The sequence below is a fragment of the Mauremys mutica genome, chromosome 22, assembly GCF_020497125.1.
Source record: "Mauremys mutica isolate MM-2020 ecotype Southern chromosome 22, ASM2049712v1, whole genome shotgun sequence".
Classification (NCBI taxonomy): domain Eukaryota; kingdom Metazoa; phylum Chordata; order Testudines; family Geoemydidae; genus Mauremys; species Mauremys mutica.
In genome coordinates this window covers 12,755,610-12,775,055 of record NC_059093.1, presented here as the reverse complement: position 1 = coordinate 12,775,055, position 19,446 = coordinate 12,755,610, and the positions used below count along the sequence as shown (strand labels likewise).

Sequence of the window (19,446 nt, the reverse complement as noted above, 5' to 3'; positions counted from 1 at the left end):
GAGCTGGTGAAAACGGCAGCATTCTTCTCTCTAGTCAAACTGGCCAATATTTGCACAGCAAAAGCTGGTGGCTCTTTACAATTCCAAACTACTGCACTCTCCTCTATGCAAGGATTTGCCGCCTACATTCTGGGACACACTATTAACCCACTCCTCCATCTCTCCTCAGCCTTTGCTTGTCATCCTCCCTGCTTTATTCTCTTCTTTCTTCACAGTGTGTGGTTTATAGGGATATTTCCCAGGAAATACACATTTTAAATCCACAAGCAGGTAAGCATTTTTAGGTAGGGTATTATTATATACAGATTACAATAAGAGCACAAGTCACATGGTACAATCTTTTGTCTACATTGATATATACAGGTATTTGGGACAGTAGTTATACACAAGTATGCGTTGCAATATTGTCATGCACTAGTAAGTCCACATATAGTTGGTGGTTAGTTTTTGTACCCAGGTGAAGACATGGGGATTTGGTGCAGAATTACAATTCTTGGTTAAGTATGCAGCTGTTATTTTTGCTGTATATAAATGAGAGGTTGTTTATCTTTCTAGGTATAATAGTTATAATTTATATTATGGTATAGTCTAGAAGCCCCAACAAAGATTAGGGCCCTGTTGCGCTAGGTACTGTACATACACATAGTGAGAGACAGTCCCTGCCCCAAAGGCAAATGGTAGGTGTGGAAAGAGGTTTGGAGATCCATGGACAAAGGGCTAGCACAGCGCAAGCACAAAGCAATAGCACGTTACGACTGCAACTCATTGACACTAGTCTCCCACCAAAGTGCCGGGTCTCTGGCTAAGTCCTTCACCGTCTGCAAGAGGAACTCACTCCATATGCCTCATTTGATGAATGGCAACAGATTTTTGGGGGTGGGATAGCTCAGTGGTTTACACATGGGCCTCCTAAACTCAGGGTTGTGAGCTCAATCCTTGAGGGGGGCCATTTAGGGATCTGGGGCAAAAATCTGCCTGGGGATTGGTTCTGCTTTGAGCAGGAGTTGGACTAGATAAGGTCCCTTCCAACCCTGATATTCTATGATTCTATATATTCATGAAAAGCTGCCCTCAAGTAACCTCAGAGTTCAAGACAGAATATTCAAACCCTCTCGACAGGTGAGAACTCTAGGCTCACCCTCTCTCCTGCCCAATCCTATATTCCATGGCTTTAAGGATTGCAAATATCACCCCCTTTCTCCCCTCCGGCACTGCAGGATCTGATTTATAGGTGAGTGACTAACCCATCAACCAGTCTTTTTATTTTGTCCTCTCTGGTTTACACTGGGTACGACCTGAGACATCCAAGACATGAGGTCACGTCCATGCAGCAGACCAAAAAAAACCAACCAACCAACCAACCAACCAGGAAGCCCCTAGCCAGACCTACAACAGGGCTCAATAATGTTACATCAGATTGTGGCTGATGGCCTCTTCTCTTAGGGCCTCTCCTAGACTCCGTTAGGGAAAAGCAGGTCAGGATATGCTGTAAACCAAAATTATGGGACAGAGGAACAAAATAGCAAGCCCGGGAGTGAGGAGGAAGAAGTGAAATGGGATGCTGAAGGGCAACCTGTGGCCTAGGAATAACAAAGAGAGATTGGAGACGGAAAAACCTACTGGGTCCCACCTTCTACTCCACACTTTCTGCCACTGTGGGATGGATTGTCCCCTATGGTATGTTCTCCAATTCTTTACCCAACTTGAGTCTTAAACGACTCAAACAATGGACTTTCTCCCTTTCCACTTGGGAGGCTATTCCTTCCCCTAAGAGATCATGGCATTGGTTAGGAAGTTTTCGTTCATAGACAGCCTAAAACTTCCTTTTGCTCAATTTCATCTGAGTTCTCCTTAGCTTTTGGGCTCCCCCAGGCCATCCTAAATGACCCCCCTCCCTTAGTGTTTATACCTTTCACATACTTGTAGGCAGTACGCACGCCAAAGGGTAGATACCCACACAGGAGACTGCGGCTGTCTCCCTCTGGAAAGAGCAGGGTCTGTCTCTTCAAGGCTACCTGCACTAGTGTTACTCACTCCTCCAGCTAAATGTCCTCTACAGTGAAAATGATGCACACCCAAATCCAGCACAATGATTGGGGACTAGTGGGCTCGTGTGACAGGCTGATGCTCTTCCCTTTCAGTTTGTGGGTAATTGAGTGTAACCCTTATAAGAGAGGACAAGCACATTGGGATGTAGTGTAGAATGGAAATGATCGCCATGACCTTGCAGGCCTCTCTCATGCCAGCTCTCCCCCATTATCTATTTTAAACTGTCGAGAATCACAGGAGGCAGGGTCCTCTTGTTTGAAAAAGTCCAATGCCAGTTAGACTGTCACTTGGGACATGGTGAAATGTGGCCCATGCGCTGGATGAAATGCAAATACTTTTGCTGATGCTCATATGCCCTGTTCACCTGCTTTAAGATTAATTCAACAGCGAGGCACCATAAGCCCATGATGCCTTTGGTATGCTGTAGAGATTGTCACCCTGGGGCATTGTACAGTGATTGGCGATAGATATATACCACCACCACGTGCTGCTTCTACAACATACCCAGTCTCTAAAGCACTATGCAAACAATAGATCAACCCTAACAATATCCCTCCTGATTTTACAGCTAGGGAAACTGAGGCACAACAAGGTTAAAGTGACTTGCTCACGGTCACATAGCAAGCCAGGGTAGAGCTGGGGATGGAACCCTGGAGTCTGGACACCCACTGCCTGCTTTAACCACCCTCCCACTTAGCTACCAATGAGAGCTGTATGATAAACTCCTTTGAGCACCAGTGAGGTGATGGATCTCCAAGAACTTGCTGCAAGAGGCAGTCTATGGTTATAGAAACTAATTTATTGCCCGTGTGCCTCATATGAGTCAGTTCCTTTCTTCCACAGAGTAGCCCGGCCACAAATCAATGGTAGAGATCCTCTGGTGAAGCTGAGATCAGGGACGGTCTCAGATTCCAAACAGTACCCGGCCTTCATGCTAAAGAAGCTGCTGCTCATCTGTGGTGCGGTGCCTGCATCGTAACCCCAGGACCCTTAACAATCCCCACTTACAAGACAACATGGGGTGGGGGAGCCATTGCCCCATAATCTTCAATTTTCCCTGCACAGGCAGATGACTTGGGGATGGATGTGGTGCCCTCCAGTTCTGTTTCAAGATCCCTCATTGCCTAGGCTGAGGAGAGGGATCTGGGGTGAAACAAGATGATCCTGGAGTTGCAATGGTGTGAGGCACCTTTCCCTGCCCCTAAGGCAAGGCAGGAGCTTTCCGCTTGTTACCCATCGCTCTGGAGTTCCCAGAGATTTGAATGGAAAGCACAAAAGGCATGAACTCCCCCTGGGGATGTCTTCTTGTCTCTATCTCATCTTTCCGGGAAGGAACAGGTATGGCATGAGGATTTCTCCACGCAGACATCCACCGAATGGGAGAAGGTCAGGCAGGAATCTCAGCACCGTGCAGCCTTCGCTCAGTGAGGAGCTAAGTAGTGAATTAATTTACTAGGGATAAAAGCTGCAATCCTTCTTCTTCTTGCCTTATATGGCATGCGAGTCAATGGGAGTTCAGATGATGGGACGTCCTGGAGTCATGTCTCTGCACATCAGTGCCAGGGCCCAAAGGCCTTGAACCAACCCTGATGTGCCACCAACCATTCTGGGCCAGGACTACTCAGAAATTACATCCAAGTAGGATTTGTGGCTGGCCTGGCCTCACTTAGCAGCCTGCTTGCCCCAAGAGAGATCAGGTGCTTTTCCACCGTGAGCTCCTCACTCTCCATCACGTGAGTTACGGAATGGACACTAATGTTACACACAAACATCTCCATCTGCTCACACTGGGCATAGTCAGTCACCCCGCCAACAAGGAGAAGCCTGAAAGAAGCCTCATGTCGGACCGGCTGGGGTAGTTAATTAAGAAACTTCCAGCCCTGTCCAGCAAACACTGAATGCCAGTCGCCTGATGCCTATGAATTCTTTTCTCTGCTGCCCATTCTTCTTTGTCGCTGGCAACAGCAGCCCTGGTTAATGTGGGGAAATGCTTGCTGTCTCGGGGCTGTTAGAGACAGATGAAGTTACAGCTGTTGTTTTGGGATCATCACTGGAGTTATTAAGTATCAAAAACTCCAGCAGGATGTCCGAGAGGCGGTAAACCAAGTGCCTGAAAGAGACAGAGGAGAAAACATGGGCTCGTCAATGCAAAGAGACAGAAGTCTGACATGTCTGCTAACAGAGGGAAGTCCGCACTCACTCAAGCATGCTGTGCACCTGTGTACAAGGCAGCCATTAGAGGCCAAATTCACTGTAGAGCCCCAGGCTGGGGTGAGGGAGAGGGAAAAATCCCACACACTAGAAGAGGAGGAGGTAATGCTTCAATGGGTGGGTGATTTCCCCCCCCGAACAGTAGTTGCCTGATGCTGCTGAGAAGTTTGGAAGGTTAGAATCAGTCCCAGGAAGAAGGATTAATACGCAGAATGCACCGGAGAGGCTTAGAGATGCATAATATATTTTTACGTAATGCTCAGTGGCGTGCCATCTGTGTATGCAACACATCCACTGCATGCCCACGAAAGCCCTGAATATGACTTCCTGCCCGGCTCTGCCCATGGGGACGATTTTGATTCTGATCGAGCTATAAAGTACAAAGAGCAGTGTAGCTGTGGCAACATAGCCAGCGGCAGCAGAGGTATTCTGAGCCATCCAGAGTGTAAACCTGCCAGAAACTGGTGGGTATGTACCCGGCACAGCTCAGCTGTGCCTCCGCTACTATGACCTGTGCTACTGCGGCCACACATTTATTTATATTCACGCTAGCTTGATGGGAGCTAGTGTGAGCATGTGTACGCAAGCAGGGGAAATCACACCTGTAGTGTAGTCACAGCCAAACTTAAAGCTTTTCCAAACAATGGGACAATCCCGGATTGGGTCTGGCTTCGTCTCCTGCTGCACTATTTGTATCAATGAAATCAGCAGATCGGCTGAGCTAATTCATAGCATGTTTAGGCTGATATTTTCTAATTGTCACCTCATGTCAAAGCCTCAGGAGATGAACTTTTACAGTGATCCCCCTTGGTCTGAAAGAGTCTACTCATTCCAGTGTGATTCTTCATCATCGGAAACTTTCTAACCAGTGGGTTTTTTCAAGGGAGTCCACCGCGCGATGCACTACTTGGTTATTACATAGCAATGACCGTGGCTTATGGAGGCTAAGGCGGCCCCGTTGTCAAGGCTACCTGTTTATGATGGGTTGACGTAGTGACTCAAGGACCAGGTTCCAGCTCAGTTGACATCTGCTTGTCCCAAGGATTTCCAGAATGAAGTCTGTTAACATCAGAGAGACACTTTGTTTTTAAAAACCTCTATCTAAATTACAATACAGGGCACATTGCACTTGTTCAAGAACTCAGTGGATGTTAAAGGGCTTTTCTATCTGATTAGATGTCCCAAAAAGTGATGCTCCCCCTCCCTCGACTTGGAGAAATACCAGGAAAACACACATCTTAAAGCCCAATCTTAATACCAGACATATCGTACAGCTCTAGAACCAAATGTAGAAGAGAGCTTCCAGACCAAAGAGACAACCTCCAGCTAATTATAATAAACAGCAGATGGAGAAGAATCTTAACATGCTTTACAGATTATCCACAGATGGATTACTTCACCCACTTCGGAAATGCAGCCACCTCTGGGGTGGACCACACAGCAGCTGTTCTAAAACAGAGGGAAATGTAAATGAACACCATCTGGCCAGCATATCAGGGCTAATGATTGTAGTCGTGTGGAAAAGCGCCCCAATTTTTTTTTAATGATAGCAGAAAGAATTCTGTTCTATACCTCCTCTGAAAGATAGTACCTTCAGCGGAACAGCACCTTCTTGCTGTGCTGGGGCGCTGGCTCCCTAGAGCATCTCCTACTGAGTGGCCAGTACTAAAGGCGGGAGATGAAGAGGCCTGTATTTAGAAGTCACCAAATGGCAGGCCCTCCCTCCCTCAGAGTCCTGGACTTTGTTGAGACAACTGTGTGAATTATCTCAAGTAACTCTGGGGCAGCACAGTGGCTGTTCACTTGGAAGTAGTGGGAGCCTTATTGATGGGTCATTTAGCTCCTGAGGTGATGTGAATTTGCCAGGTCTTGGATCTTGCTGCGGCTGACAATGGTGTCAAAACTGCATGGAGTTTAGAGAGCGAGAATTGCTATTTTCCAAGGTGTTTCACACTAAACACACCAAAGGGGGGCAAAGAAGGGACGGCTTCAAGTCCATGCCTCCGATAGCACATGTGGGTAAACGCAAGCAGGCTCTCTCATGCTCTGAAACCAGATCTCTAGAGGTGACAATGCAATGCATTCCCTTGTGGGGCTCCCCAGCCCTCTGCCTTGCCCTGTTCTCAGGGGTGGCCAATGAGCCTATGACAAACTCCTGTTCATTTGCAGTGCTCACAGCCCATGGTGCTCAGCACCTGCGGCACATTAAGCATTGGCTCCAGGAGTCACTATCGCACCTGCTCTCTGACATAGCGAAGCGGTGGAATGGATTTCAGAGCCTGATCCCTAAAGAGCCACGGCCCGTTAGCCAGAAACCACAGCTAAAGGCCCTTGGGTGTTTATCGCATGGCACACTCACCAGGAAGGAGTCCCATCAGGCTCTGCAAGGCTTGCTGTGCCGTTGCCTCCTTCTGCTCCTGCGTCCTGAAAGGTTTAGGCACCGCTGGTAAGACTCCCCCGGGCCAGATGGATTCCTGCAGCAATCGGAGGTACTGGACCCAGCGCTGAGTGCAGGTCAAGTTAGTCACCTGCACTTCCAGCCACCTGCAGGCAGGCAGGGGGAGAGAGAAAGGTGACAGACGGCTACAGTGGGAATTAGCTCTTGAGCCTCCTGCTGATCCGGGTCTCCTGGAGAAGGGTTGATGGGCTTTATAAAATGCTACCCCCTTTCACAGCAACGGCTCACAGGTTATCACAGCCACTTCCCAGCCATTAATTAGCTGCTCCTCCTCACCCACCTGTGAGGCAGGCAGAGATGGATGCCCCCATTCTACAGATGGGAAAACACAGGCACAGAGCACAAGGGCCAGATTAGGGACGCTCTTGCTTGCACTGGGGAGGAGTTACTCACATGACGTCAATACAGCTACTCATGGAGCTGGCCCCCGATGGGACCCAGGCCTGTGCTGTACAGGTCAGACTAGCCCTTGAAGCCTGTGGATTGCTCTAGCCCTTAACGGATGGCTTAACGAGGGCAGATTATAGCACAGATGGGAGTAGAGCCCAGGGCTCCTTGCTCCACGTCTGGTGCCTTATCGCCAAGAGCATCTTTAACGCTTTTGATTTCAGAATCAACCCGGCTCAGAGACCAGCCTGATCCCCCTCAGCCAAAGCCAAAAACAGGCATTCTTGATGCTTCACTGTAAAGAGAAGACAGCTCCCTGGGGATCTGGAAGCCCCCAAGCAGCAACATCCCCTAAGCTGCGGTAGCAGAGGGGAGTATGTTGTATTACCAGTTTTCCTCCCCTCCCTGATCCCATTGCCAGCACAGCCTGGCGAGGGAATCTGGTTTGGTGTTGTGTGCCTTCCTCGTCCTGTCCCACTGCTAGTAGAGAAAGTCAATGCAGGACCCCATGTGGTGCTTTGCCATTGCTTGTGCCAAAAGCCAGCCCCCATTTTGGTTGGGGGAGAGTGAGTAAAGGCTAAGGGGAGATGCTTGGGAATAGAAGGGGCCGGAGGACTCTAAGGAGACAACTGAAGGTCTTTAGTAATGCTAGTTCTTAAGACCAAAGCTATAACTTCCTAGGGCCAGGAGGTGAAGCTGTCCTTGTGTTTTGTACTCATCTCCTTTGCCGGCTTTCTCTCCCCTCCTCCTCAGTTCTCCTCCTCTCTATCACTGGAGGGCAGTGAAATTGCAACTTGCATCCAAAAATCTATGCCGTACATCTATTAAAAGGAAAGTTATGTACCCTCCAAAAAAACTTCACACTAGACCTCCTGCTGGGACAGGACTGTGCCCTTTATATGGTAACAACCTGCAAATCCTGAGGCTACAGCCACGGGAATGTCATTCCGGATAGGAGCCGGGAGGCATGTGCAGTCAGTGCAGGAAAGGTTCATTGACACCACCCATGCTGGCCAGAAAATGTTACTAAATCAAGTGTGGATCCCCAGACTCCAAGACATTACAGCACTCTCCCAAGTACCAGAAACATGCCTCTGCAGTCAGCCAGCCATCAGCTTCGGAGCTCTCCCTGCCTGCAAAAATCAGCCATGCAGGGTGGAACCCTTTAGGCCTCCTGGAGTAGCATGATCTTAATCCTGATGCTGCTCATGTCAATGCCAAGACTCCCACCGACTTGAGCAGAACCAGGATTCAGCTCCAAGGCACTGAAAAGACCAGTGCAATACCGCCGGCGGTGGGAAACTTGCAGCCCCTCTCTCCTCAGTCTGTGCCAGCAGAGGGCTCTACAGGAATCAGTGGAGTGTTGACTATGGGGAAAGCCTGCAATTTCTCCAGGCCTTTCATTTCCCACCTCCTGTGGTCCTAGAGTTTGGGATTCAGCCTGAGCCTGGAAGTCTACACAGCAATGAAACAGCCGAGCAGCCCAAGCCTTGCAAGCCTGAGCTGGCTGGCATGGGAAGCCGGGGGTGTCTAGTTGCTGTGTAGACATACCCACAGAGTCCCAGCAGATAGCAGCCCACGAGCAGCGTCGGGAGACCTGTCCCATTTGGCAGCCTGTGCTGGTGTTTGTAATTCCATCATCACTATGCTCCAGTGGCTTGTAGTACATCCAAGAACCGGGCCCTGCCAAGACAAACTTTATTTAACCTGCGCTCTGCCAGACTGTCTGCATTCTTCTCAGCCTGGGCATGCTGGCCAAGGGCTTCTTTCCTGGCTTCCAAATGCAAGTGGACAGAACAAGAGCGGCATTAAGAATAGAAACACCCGAAGGTAACTGAGGGAGAAAACTCTGGGTAGTACCAATGGTTGTCAAGGGGCAACAGTGATATCATTCCTCATGTGCCCCTGCCTTATGGCCTAAGGAATACATCTCCCTACCAACAGGCTTCCAGGCACCCACGCGCACACGTATACATATGCGCACGTGCAGGCCGGTTAATAACTACGAATAAACGTAAAGAAGAGAAGAAAATAAAGCCAGTCTTGGTTCCACAGAGCTGTAAGGTCTTTGTAATCCCGCTCAAAACAGGCCTGTTCCTGGCACTCCTCCGGGGCAGCTGGATGGTTATCCCAGAGACTTGGGGCAGCTGGGGAAAACGTACCCTCAGCCGTGCTTCTCTGCGTATTGCCACAGTGCCCTGTGATTCCAACCAGTACCAGAGCCTTCTTTTGCTATCCGAGCACGCCCTTGGGATCAATAGGCTAGTTTGTACCAGCCTTAGACAGCAAGGTAACAAGAGCACCAACTAGGGCAACAGTGATGTTTGAAAGTGCGTTGGCTTGAACCCAACACTTTGCCCCCAGCATCAGCACACTTTAACATCTTTAAAATCTTGCTAGTCATGCTTAGTTGGTAATGATAGGGTCAACCACAACCAACAACCACAACCAACGGACTCTGTTTTCAAGGCGTGAAACTGCGCCTACTTTAGGGGCAATGCCATGCTTAAAATCAGGTTAATTAATAGATTTCCAGTGTCTGAGAGGGGCGCAGAACTTCGGGGATGTCAGGTTAAAGCTCAGGATTCAGGCCAAGGATCTTTCCAGGGATATTAGATCAAATTCTACATTGGATTACCCTCCACTAAGTTCAATAACTTTTATGTGCTTGCTTCCTATGAAGAGCAAACATGTTTCCTGGCTGGAACATCACCGAAAGTGGAATTTTAAAGCAAATGTTGCAGAAAGTTAATTTTGAATGTGGGATCGTCAGTATCAGCAGCGTAAGCCTGACTCTGAAGACTTACTCTCATCCAGTTGGGGGACAGGATGTGCAAATGGTTACAGGCCATAGATCTTGTGATTATAAAGCCCAGGATGGGGAGGGGGTTATTTATTACACTCTTTGATTTTCTATTTTCAGTCTAGCTCTGTGCTTCCCAAATTGGGGACTGGGTGCAGGAACAGAGGAGAGGGCTGATCCAGATTCACTCCCCATGTGCTCCTGCTGTGGTGAGCAAAGCAGCAGATAGCTCTTCAAAAGGTGCCCAAGTTTCCACCCTGCTCCTAAGGCAGCCAGTTTCAGGGGCAGCTCATATGGGGAAGGATGCAGCCTGCTGTCCCACTTGTGCTCAGCTGCAAGAGCACACATGTCCTGGCTCCTTTTGATCCCCAATGGGCTCCACTGTTCTAAACAATCTGTCGGCTCCGGTGGGCTGGGGACCAGAAAGATGGGCAAGCCCCACAGAGAGAGAACTAAAAAGAATCAACATTAGAAAGCGAGATGAGAAAAAGAAAGAAAGGGGAGACACAAGTTGAGGAGAAAAAGAAAATGAAGGGACAATTGTGGCACAGCCAATGGGGGCTCCCTTCTACCATCCCATTAAAGGGTGGATCTACCAAAAAAAGGCAAGGAAGGTAGGAATTGCTAGACAAAAATCGGACGTGGGTTCCATCTAACTCAGCATATTCCTTCCCTGAGAGTGGCTGTCATGGGATAAGAGGGCAGGTGCTCTCATGGATCAGTAACTGGTTAAAGATAGGAAACAAAGGGTAGGAATAAATGGTCAGTTTTCAGAATAGAGAGAGGTAAATAGTGGTGTCCCCCAGGGGTCTGTACTGGGCCCAGTTCTATTCAACATATTCATCAATGGTCTGGAAAAAGGAGTAAACAGTGAGGTGGCAAAATTTGCAGATGATACAAAACTACTCAAGATAGTTAAGTCCCAGGCAGACTGCAAAGAGCTACAAAAGGATCTCTCAAAACTTGGCGACTGAGCAACAAAACGGCACATGAAATTCAATGTTGATAAATGCAAAGTTATGCACATTGGAAAGCATAATCTCAACTACACATATAAAATGATGGGGTCTAAATTCGCTGTTACCACTCAAGAAAGATCTTGGAGTCATTATGGACAGTTCTCTGAAAACATCCACTCAATGTGCAGTGGCAGTCAAAAACCTAACAGAATGTTGGGAATCATTAGAAAAGGGATATATAATAAGTCAGAAAATATCATATTGCCTCTATATAAATCCATGGTATGCCCACACCTTGAACATTGTGTGCAGGTCTGGTTGCCTCATCTCAAAAAAGATATATTGCAATTGGAAAAGGTACAGAAAAGGGCAACAAAAATGATTAGGGGTATGGAACAGCTTCCGTATGAAGAGAGATTAATAATACAGACTTTTCACCTTGGAAAAGAGATGACTAAGAGGGTATATGACAAAGGTCTATAAAATCATGACTAATGTGGAGAAAGTAAATAAGGAAGTGTTATTTACTCCTTCTCATAATACAAGAACTACGGGTCACAAAATGATATTAAAAAAAGGAAGTATTTCTTCACACAATGCACAGTCAACCTGTGGAACTCATTGCCAGAGGATGTTGTAAAGGCCAAGAGTATAACAGGGTTTTAAAAAGAACTAGGTAAGTTCATGGATGATAGGTCTATTAATGGCTATTAGCCAAGATGGGCAGGGATGGTGTCCCTATCCAGGGCCGGCTTTAGCAAGTGCGGGACCCGATTTGTGGGGCTTGTACTCACCGGGCAGCGCTCTGAGTCTTCGGCGGCACGTCAGATTGCCACGATCTGGCGGGGGGAGCGGGGCTGCGTGCTTAGAGCTGTCTGCCTGCTCTCCAGCCGGGGGAAGAGGGCGACAGGGCTTGCTGAGCTCCGGATGGGGAAGCGGGGCTGCAGGACTTGCAGCACTCCACTGGGGAAGCGGGTCGCGGGGTTGCTGGGCTCCGGCCGGAGTAGCGGGGCCACGGGGTTGCTGTGTTCCGTCTGGGGGAGCGGGGCCGCAGGACTTACCGCACTCCGGCCGGGGTTGCAGGGCCGCAGGCTTGCCACGCTCTGGCTGGGCGCGGGGCCCTCTTAGGCGCGGGGCCTGATTCGGGGGAATCGGCCTAAAGCTGACCCTGTCCCTAGCCTCTGTTTGCCAGAAGCTGGGAATGGGCGACAGGGGATGGATCACTTGATGACTACCTGCTCTGTTCATTCCCTCTGGGGCATCTGGCATTGGCCACTGTTGGAAGACAGAATACTGGGCTAGATGGACCTTTGGTCTGACCCAGCATGGCTGTTCTTATGGGCAGACAGGAGCAATATCTTAGATCATTAAAGGTTCATGAGCAAAAATGCCTCTGCTTTAGCGATTTTATTTGCTGTGTGAGGCAGGTTGGATCAATTCATGGAAAACCCCAGATGACTCAAACCCAAACTGCTGTGGCAAGCTGACATTGCGCTAAAATCCAGTCCTCAGAGATACACCAAGGTCACACACTAATTAAGGGTTAATATTTCTCATGCATGAACTTAAATGTGTAAAGCTGCCAATCTGGCACCTTTCACTAGTGCTAAATTCACATGTAATTTTTTTGCGCTATTAAAGCACTAATATTTTGAGGTAGACACCCAGACGAGACACACACAGAGGAAATCAGGTAGAAATAAACCCGCTGACAAACACAAATAGAGCTGGCTTTATTTTGGATGGCTGATAAGTTGCTATTTCCACTCTGGTATTTTACACAGAAATAGGGCCTCAAAAGAAATTAAAACAAACCCATCACTGAACCATCTCCTTGTGTTGCAGAGGGGACCTGAAATAGCCAGCAAGTGACCCCTGAGCATCAGATACCAAAAAGCTCTGAAAATGTCCTGTGTCAAGAGACAGAATGCAGAGGCAATGGGTCGTGGCCTCTTGTCTGGAGGCACATAACTTGCCCATGCTGTAAGGATCCTCTGTTTGAAATAGCTTTCGATGGAGGAATGAAGTGGCTGCTAAAAAAGAGCTGGTTTAATACCAGGGCTTAGGATGGAACTCCAAGGTCAACTGAAGGGGCCCCATCAAGACAGGATAAACAGGAAAGCCCCATAGGTGGGGAACATGGGCTTGGGGATGAGCATATAGAGTCACCCTATTCCCCAGCAAAAGACAATGGGTGCTGCTGAGATGGGAAGGTCTTGTGGTGAAGGCACTACCCTGGGAGTCAGCAGAGTGGGGTAAGTAGCTGTGTGTGGACTGAAACCTTGTTTGACTCTTGAATGCAAGATGGGCTGCTGTGCCTCGGAGGGAGCGTGGCTGACCACCTGCTGGATTCCTTGCAGATGGAAAAGGCTGAGAACGGTGAATCAGTCAAGTTTCCCTGCAGGCTCGAAGGGGAGTCACCCAGGCTTTGTTTACACACAGGAATTGTACCAGTTTAACTTAAACCTGTTTTTAAAACAATTTAGCTAACGGACTGCAAACCCTTGTGTGGACACACTTATTTTAATTTACAAGTGGCTTATTACAGTTTGGCTTAGACCTGTTCCTAATGGAGGTAAACTAAACTGAAGTAAGCCTGGTTTAAACTGAAATACGAGTGCCCATACCGTTTTTTGCACCAAGTTAGCTAAATCAGTTCAATATCCCTTAAGTTAAACCAGTGAAGCCCCGCACCTAGACAAGCCCTGAGACCACAATCTCCAGCAGGATTCAAACCCATGTTTGCAAGAGGTGAAAGGTGAGTGTATTAATCCCAGAACAGCACCATGCCTCCTCCTCCCGCGATCAGTGACTGAACAGCTGCTCAGGAACAGGGACTTGAATTCCTTGAGACCAATTAATGCACCTCCCAGACAACAGGAAGGTAAAAAGCAAGACCAAGGTAGTACAATATGCCAAAGAGAATGGTGACACATGGAGAAGCATGAGGAGAGATGCAAATATATCCATGCCGCCTGGCAAAAGGTTCTGAGAATTCTGTAGGAACAGAAACAGCTCATCTGCAGGGCCAGGATGGAATCCCTCTGTCCCATGTACAGCATCACCGCAAGAGCCCTTAGGTGTTCAACATTAACACTCTACAACAGCTCGAGACAGGAAGTGAGGGAATATTACCTCCATCTGAAACTCCAGAGGGAAACGAGAGTGCATTGTTATTCCAAACTCAGCATGACGAATGTATTCCCAGGATTATTTTGACTAGGCAAAAAATGAATTCTTTGCATCGGTCTTCACAGTTGAGGATGTGAGGGAGATTCCCAAATCTGAGCCATTTTTTTAGGTGACAAATATGAGGAACTGTCCCAGATTGAGGTGTCATTAGAGGAGGTTTTGGAACAAACTGATAAACTAAACAGTAATAAGTCACCAGGACCAGATGGTATTCACCCAAGAGTTCTGAAGGAACTCAAATGTGAAATTGCAGGACTACTCTGTAACTTATCATTTAAATCAACTTCTGTACCAAATGACTGGAGGATAGGTAATGTGATGCCAATTTTTACAAAGGGCTCCAGAGGTGACCCCGGGAATTACAGACCAGTAAGCCTGACTTCAGTACCTTGCAAACTGGTTGAAACCATAGTAAAGAACGAAATTGTCAGATGCATAGATGAACATCATTTGTTGGGGAATAGTCAACATGGTTTTTGTAAAGGGAAATCATGCCTCACCAATCTACTAGAATTCTTTGGGGGCATCAACGAGCATGTGGACAAGGGGGATCCAGTGGATATAGTGTATTTAGATTTCAGAAAGCTTTTAACAAAGTCCCTCACCAAAGGATCTTAAGCAAAGTAAGCAGTTATGGGATAAGAGGGAAGTTTCTTTCATGGATTGGTAACTGGTCAAAAGATAGAAAACAAAGGGTAGGAATAAACGGTCAGTTTTCAGAATGGAGAGAAGTAACTAGTGGTGTCCCCCAGGGGTCTATATTGGGCCCAGTCCTATTCAACATATTCATAAATGGTCTGGAAAAAGGGGTAAACAGTGAGGTGGCAAAATTTGCAGATGATACAAAACTACTCAAGATAGTTAAGTCCCAGGCAGACTGCAAAGAGCTACAAAAGGATCTCTCAAAACTGGGTGACTGGGCAACAAAATGGCAGATGAAATTCAATGTTGATAAATGCAAAGTAATGCACATTGGAAAACATAATCTCAACAATACATATAAAATTATGGGATCTAAATTAGCTGTTACCACTCAAGAAAAAGATCTTGGAGTCATTGTGGAGAGTTTTCTGAAAACAACCACTCAATGTGCAGCGGCAGTCAAAAAAGAGAACAGAATGTTGGGAATAATTAAGAAAAGGATAAATAATAAGACAGAAAGTATCATATTGCTTCTATATAAATCCATGGTACGCCCACAACTTGGATACTGCGTGCAGATGTGGTCGCCCCATCTCAAAAAGATATATTGGAATTGGAAAAGATTCAGAAAAGGGCAACAAAAATGATTAGGGGTATGGAACGGCTGTCATATGAGGAGAGATGAATAAGACTGGGACTTTTCAGCTTGGAAAAGAGACGACTAAGGGGGGGATATGACAGATCTATAAAATCATGACTGGTGTGGAGAAAGTAAATAAGGAAGTTTTATTTACTCCTTCTCATAACACAAGAACTAGGAGCCACCAAATGAAATTAATAGGCAGCAGGTTTAAAACAATCAAAAGGAAGTATTTTTTCACACAATGCACAGTCAACCTGTGGAACTCCTTGCCAAAGGATGTTGTGAAGGTCAAGACTATAACAGGGTTAAAAAAAGAACTAGATAAGTTCATAGAAGAGAGGTCCATCAATGGCTATTAGCCAGGATGAGCAGGGCTGGTGTCCCTAGCGTCTGTTTGCCAAAAGCTGGGAATGGGCAACAGGGGATGGATCACTTGATGATTACCTGTTCTGTTCAATCCCTCTGGAGCATCTGGCATTGGCCACTGTCAGAAGACAAGATACTAGGCTAGATGGACCTTTGGTCTGACCCAGTATGGCCATTCTTATGGTATTAGACCTCTGTGTCTCATGTTTTATCTAGCATCCTCTCTTCCTTTGTAACACTAAGTACTTAGATTCCCTTTTTAAAAACATACACACTCCTCCTCAATAAGAGAGAGGCACCTGGACAATTCTATTTCTTACATCAGGTGCGCTACCGCTGGGTCTCAGTACCTACAACAGTATTCTTCATCTATATGCTGCAGGTTATTTAAATCCATGTGCCAGCCATGACAGCGAGCGACATATGAGTTTGATTGATCACACCTGTGCCTCATGGGTACTCTAACAGCCCTCACTAACCCCCCCCAAATCCTGCCTGATCTTGCCCTAGCTCAAAGGAAAGCCTCAGTAAGCCTCTTTGGAGAAGAGACTTCTTTTGTTGACACAATTTCCTCGTCAGGAGGGAACACCTGTGTCTACATACTTCACCATAGTATATGTGAGCGTCTCCCAACCATTAAGACATTGACCTTGACACTTCACCCAAGGCCACAGAAGACGACTCTATTGAACTTGTCCATTTAGATAAGCATCTTATGATAGTATTATTGTTATTTGTATTACCATAGCCCCTAGGATCTGAGCATCTCACAATCTTTAACATGTTAATCCTAACATCAGCCCTGTGAGGCTGGGCAGGTCTGTTACTCCCATTTCACAGGTGGGGAACTGAGACACAGAGAGAGATTAAGTGACTTGCCCAAGGTCATGCAGGAAGCCTGTGGAGGACAGGAAACTGATGCCAGGTCTCCCAAGTACTAGGCTAGTGCCATAAGCACGGGACAATCCTTCCTCTCTCAACGCCTATCTCCTAAATGCCAGTCCAGTGCCTTAAACCACAAGCCCATCCTTAACTCAAGGTATCCAAATGGAACAATGGCCCAAACCATAAGCACAAGGCTGCAGAACGTTGTAGCATTCATGACTTTGTAGAATTTTTTTAATGCGATTTTTTGGTTTGGGGGGGTGGGGGTGGGGAGGGGTAATCCTGCCTTGCTGCTCTCTGGGGTGCACCTGATATGCAGCCAGGAGGATTCATTCCTCCAGGGCTCTCAATCCTTCCCCAGGAATAAGTTCACTCACAATAAAAATGATTTTTTTAAAAATGACTAAAGTCACCAAAGCTGCAATTGAATCACTCCCAAAGCCACTGGAGGCGGGAGCTGGGGAAAGAAATGAAGATACATGGCCAAGGAAACAATTGCTTCAGGAACAGTTAGAGGAATGGAAAATAAAGAAGGAAGATATCCCTCCCTCCCACCTCCTGCCAGCCTCCACTTTCAGCACCTGCTGATGCTGCAATCACCAGAATTTATGTGTTTGCTTCTCCCTCATGCTGTCACGGAGCTCAGAGCTGGAAAACTTGGATCCGATGCCTGCAGAGCAAACCAGCCTTCGTCCAGTTTGCTGAATTGTTTGCAGAGGACAGACAGAAAAAAAGAGCCCTCCATAAATCAAAGAACATGAAGCACCCTGAGCCCTTTTAAAGAGCTGGCCAAGAATAGAGTAAAAGAAGTAAACCATCTCCTTGAATTACTGGAAATGTTCGTCTCTCGCTGCCCCGTAAAAAGTTTACAGTGGTTTAAACTGCGAACAATGTGTTCCGTACCCCCAGCCCGAGGACAATATGATGAAGTGTTTGTTCAGCAGTGCAGCAGCCTCCATCCTTCAGGGCTCAGCGCTTTCCTGTTGAACAGACTGTCTTGCCAATTTCACACCTGCTAAACCCACAGCGCATACGCCGCTCTCCCTCGTGCCGTGGTGCAAACCTGAAGCAGCTCCGCTGAAGGCGGCGGAGTAGAGCTATGCCCAGTGTGAATCGAGCCTTATGAGTTTATCCGAGTACAACAGTCTCCTTTACACCAAGTGAGTCAGAACGGTGAGGCTTTACACACACTGGTGTAAATGACTCTACACGTTGCAGGGCAATGGGGCATCCGGCCTTTTCTTTCTCCCCTCTGACCCCACCAGGAGCAGCCTTCGATCGCAGGTTTGAGACACTGGGTGCAGTGTGTGTATGAGGGGGCAATACTGCCCCGCTGCTCTCTGGGGTGCACTCAATATGCAGCCAGAAGGATTCATTCCTCTAGGGCTCTCAATCTTTCCCCAGGAATAAAAGCACCAAAGCTGCAACTGAATCACTCCCCAAGCCATGGGAGGCGAGAGAAGGGGAAAGAAACAGAGGATTAAAAAAAAAAATGGCCCAGGCCCTTCATTTTTAATGAAGTCAGAAAGTTCCCCTGCTTTCGATAAGGTCTTCATCAAGTGTTTATTGAGCCAATGAAGCTCTTAACAGCGCCCCAGGGAGAGGCCGGTCTCTGTGAGCCATAGATTGCTTCATTAACCCAGTTCAGAAATAAACTACCGAAAAGCACTGTTAACCCTTTGGAAGCCAGTAAAGAAAAAAAAGAAATTAAATACTCTTTTCCACTAGAGAGAAACATTGTTCCCCCGAACCCTTTTCTCCTCTATCTTCCCAAATGATAGCTGATCTCCCACCCCATGCAGAAGAGATAAATCAGCCCTTACTAAGGTGATGAGTCTTGAAGAGTCAAACCAAGGACAAAGGATATGGTTAAAATAATGCAGTAACTACTATCAAAGCACAGAGTTTGCTTGTTTCTAGCAGCTGAATTTGGAAGAACAGTTTCTGAAGAAAAAGTTGTTTGAGACGGAGACACAAAGAGTGGATCCAAAATTCCAGGTTTTGGGGAGGACTGGACTATGTCAATATCCAATGTGATTTCTGTGTCTCTCTCTCTCTTACACACACACACACACACACACACACTCTCTCTTTCTCTCTCTCTCGTTGTCATACAGAGCTCATCCTGGGAAAAAGAAATAGGTACCTGGGCCAAATTGAGAGGGAAGATGGTGTAAGATAGACTCCCTTACACACAGATTCCACCACAAGCCCCTAGTCTGCACAAGAGTCTAAGATTGTGTAATTTACAAGCCATACCAATGTAGCTGTGCCTGTGTTTCCGCCCCTGTGCAGATGCACTGTACCAGTGTGGCTGACCCCAGTTTCAAACCAGTGTAAGCCCGATATTACATTGGCGCAGCACATCTGCACTGGTATAAGCAATCTAGACTCCTTCCAGACTTTCTCAAACTCCTCTCTGAATTCAGAATCCTGGACTCATTGGGTTAATGTGCAAGAACAAGAGATTTGAGGCCCAGAACCCGGCCTCCATCCAGTCAAACACAGGCCTTTCTGCACCATTCATGGACAGCAAGTGATTTTACACGAGAGAGGGTTCAGTGATGGAATTCCGCATCCAAATTCCTTGGAATTTGGGCAGAAGGGAAAGGTTGGCGGGTTCTCAGTTTAGGTCTTTCTGGAGAGGTGGCCACATCACAATGAAAACTCCAGGATCCTGATGAGCAGATGGCCTCTGGGCAGTTACCGCAGAGCCTTTCCCAGAAGTTAAAGTCAACTGGAAATGAAGCTTGGCACCAGCTAGGGTGTAAGGTTCACATGTTGGGACCTCTGCATGGCTTAGTTGCTTTCTCTCCATGGTTTGTGGGACAGGAAGGAAGTGAAACAGTCG

The 19,446-nt window shown here is 47.3% G+C and overlaps 1 protein-coding gene across 5 annotated transcripts in view; it reads right to left on the bottom strand.

Moving 5' to 3' along the window:
- Positions 1-277: 277 nt before the first annotated feature.
- Positions 278-19,446, bottom strand: part of SNX19 (sorting nexin 19) — a 49,653-nt gene continuing 30,484 nt past the window's right edge. For 3 of the 5 annotated variants that reach the window (XM_044996966.1, XM_044996965.1, XM_044996963.1), the window contains exons 9-11: positions 6,620-6,804; positions 5,232-5,319; positions 278-4,159 (exon numbers count right to left, since the gene is read on the bottom strand). In XM_044996966.1, coding sequence (XP_044852901.1) covers positions 4,024-4,159; positions 5,232-5,319; positions 6,620-6,804 — 409 coding nt within the window. In that variant the 3' untranslated portion in view covers positions 278-4,023. Of the gene's footprint in view, positions 4,160-5,231; positions 5,320-6,619; positions 6,805-19,446 lie in introns of those variants that run through there. The other 2 variants (XR_006574873.1, XR_006574874.1) reach the window with 1 other exon arrangement.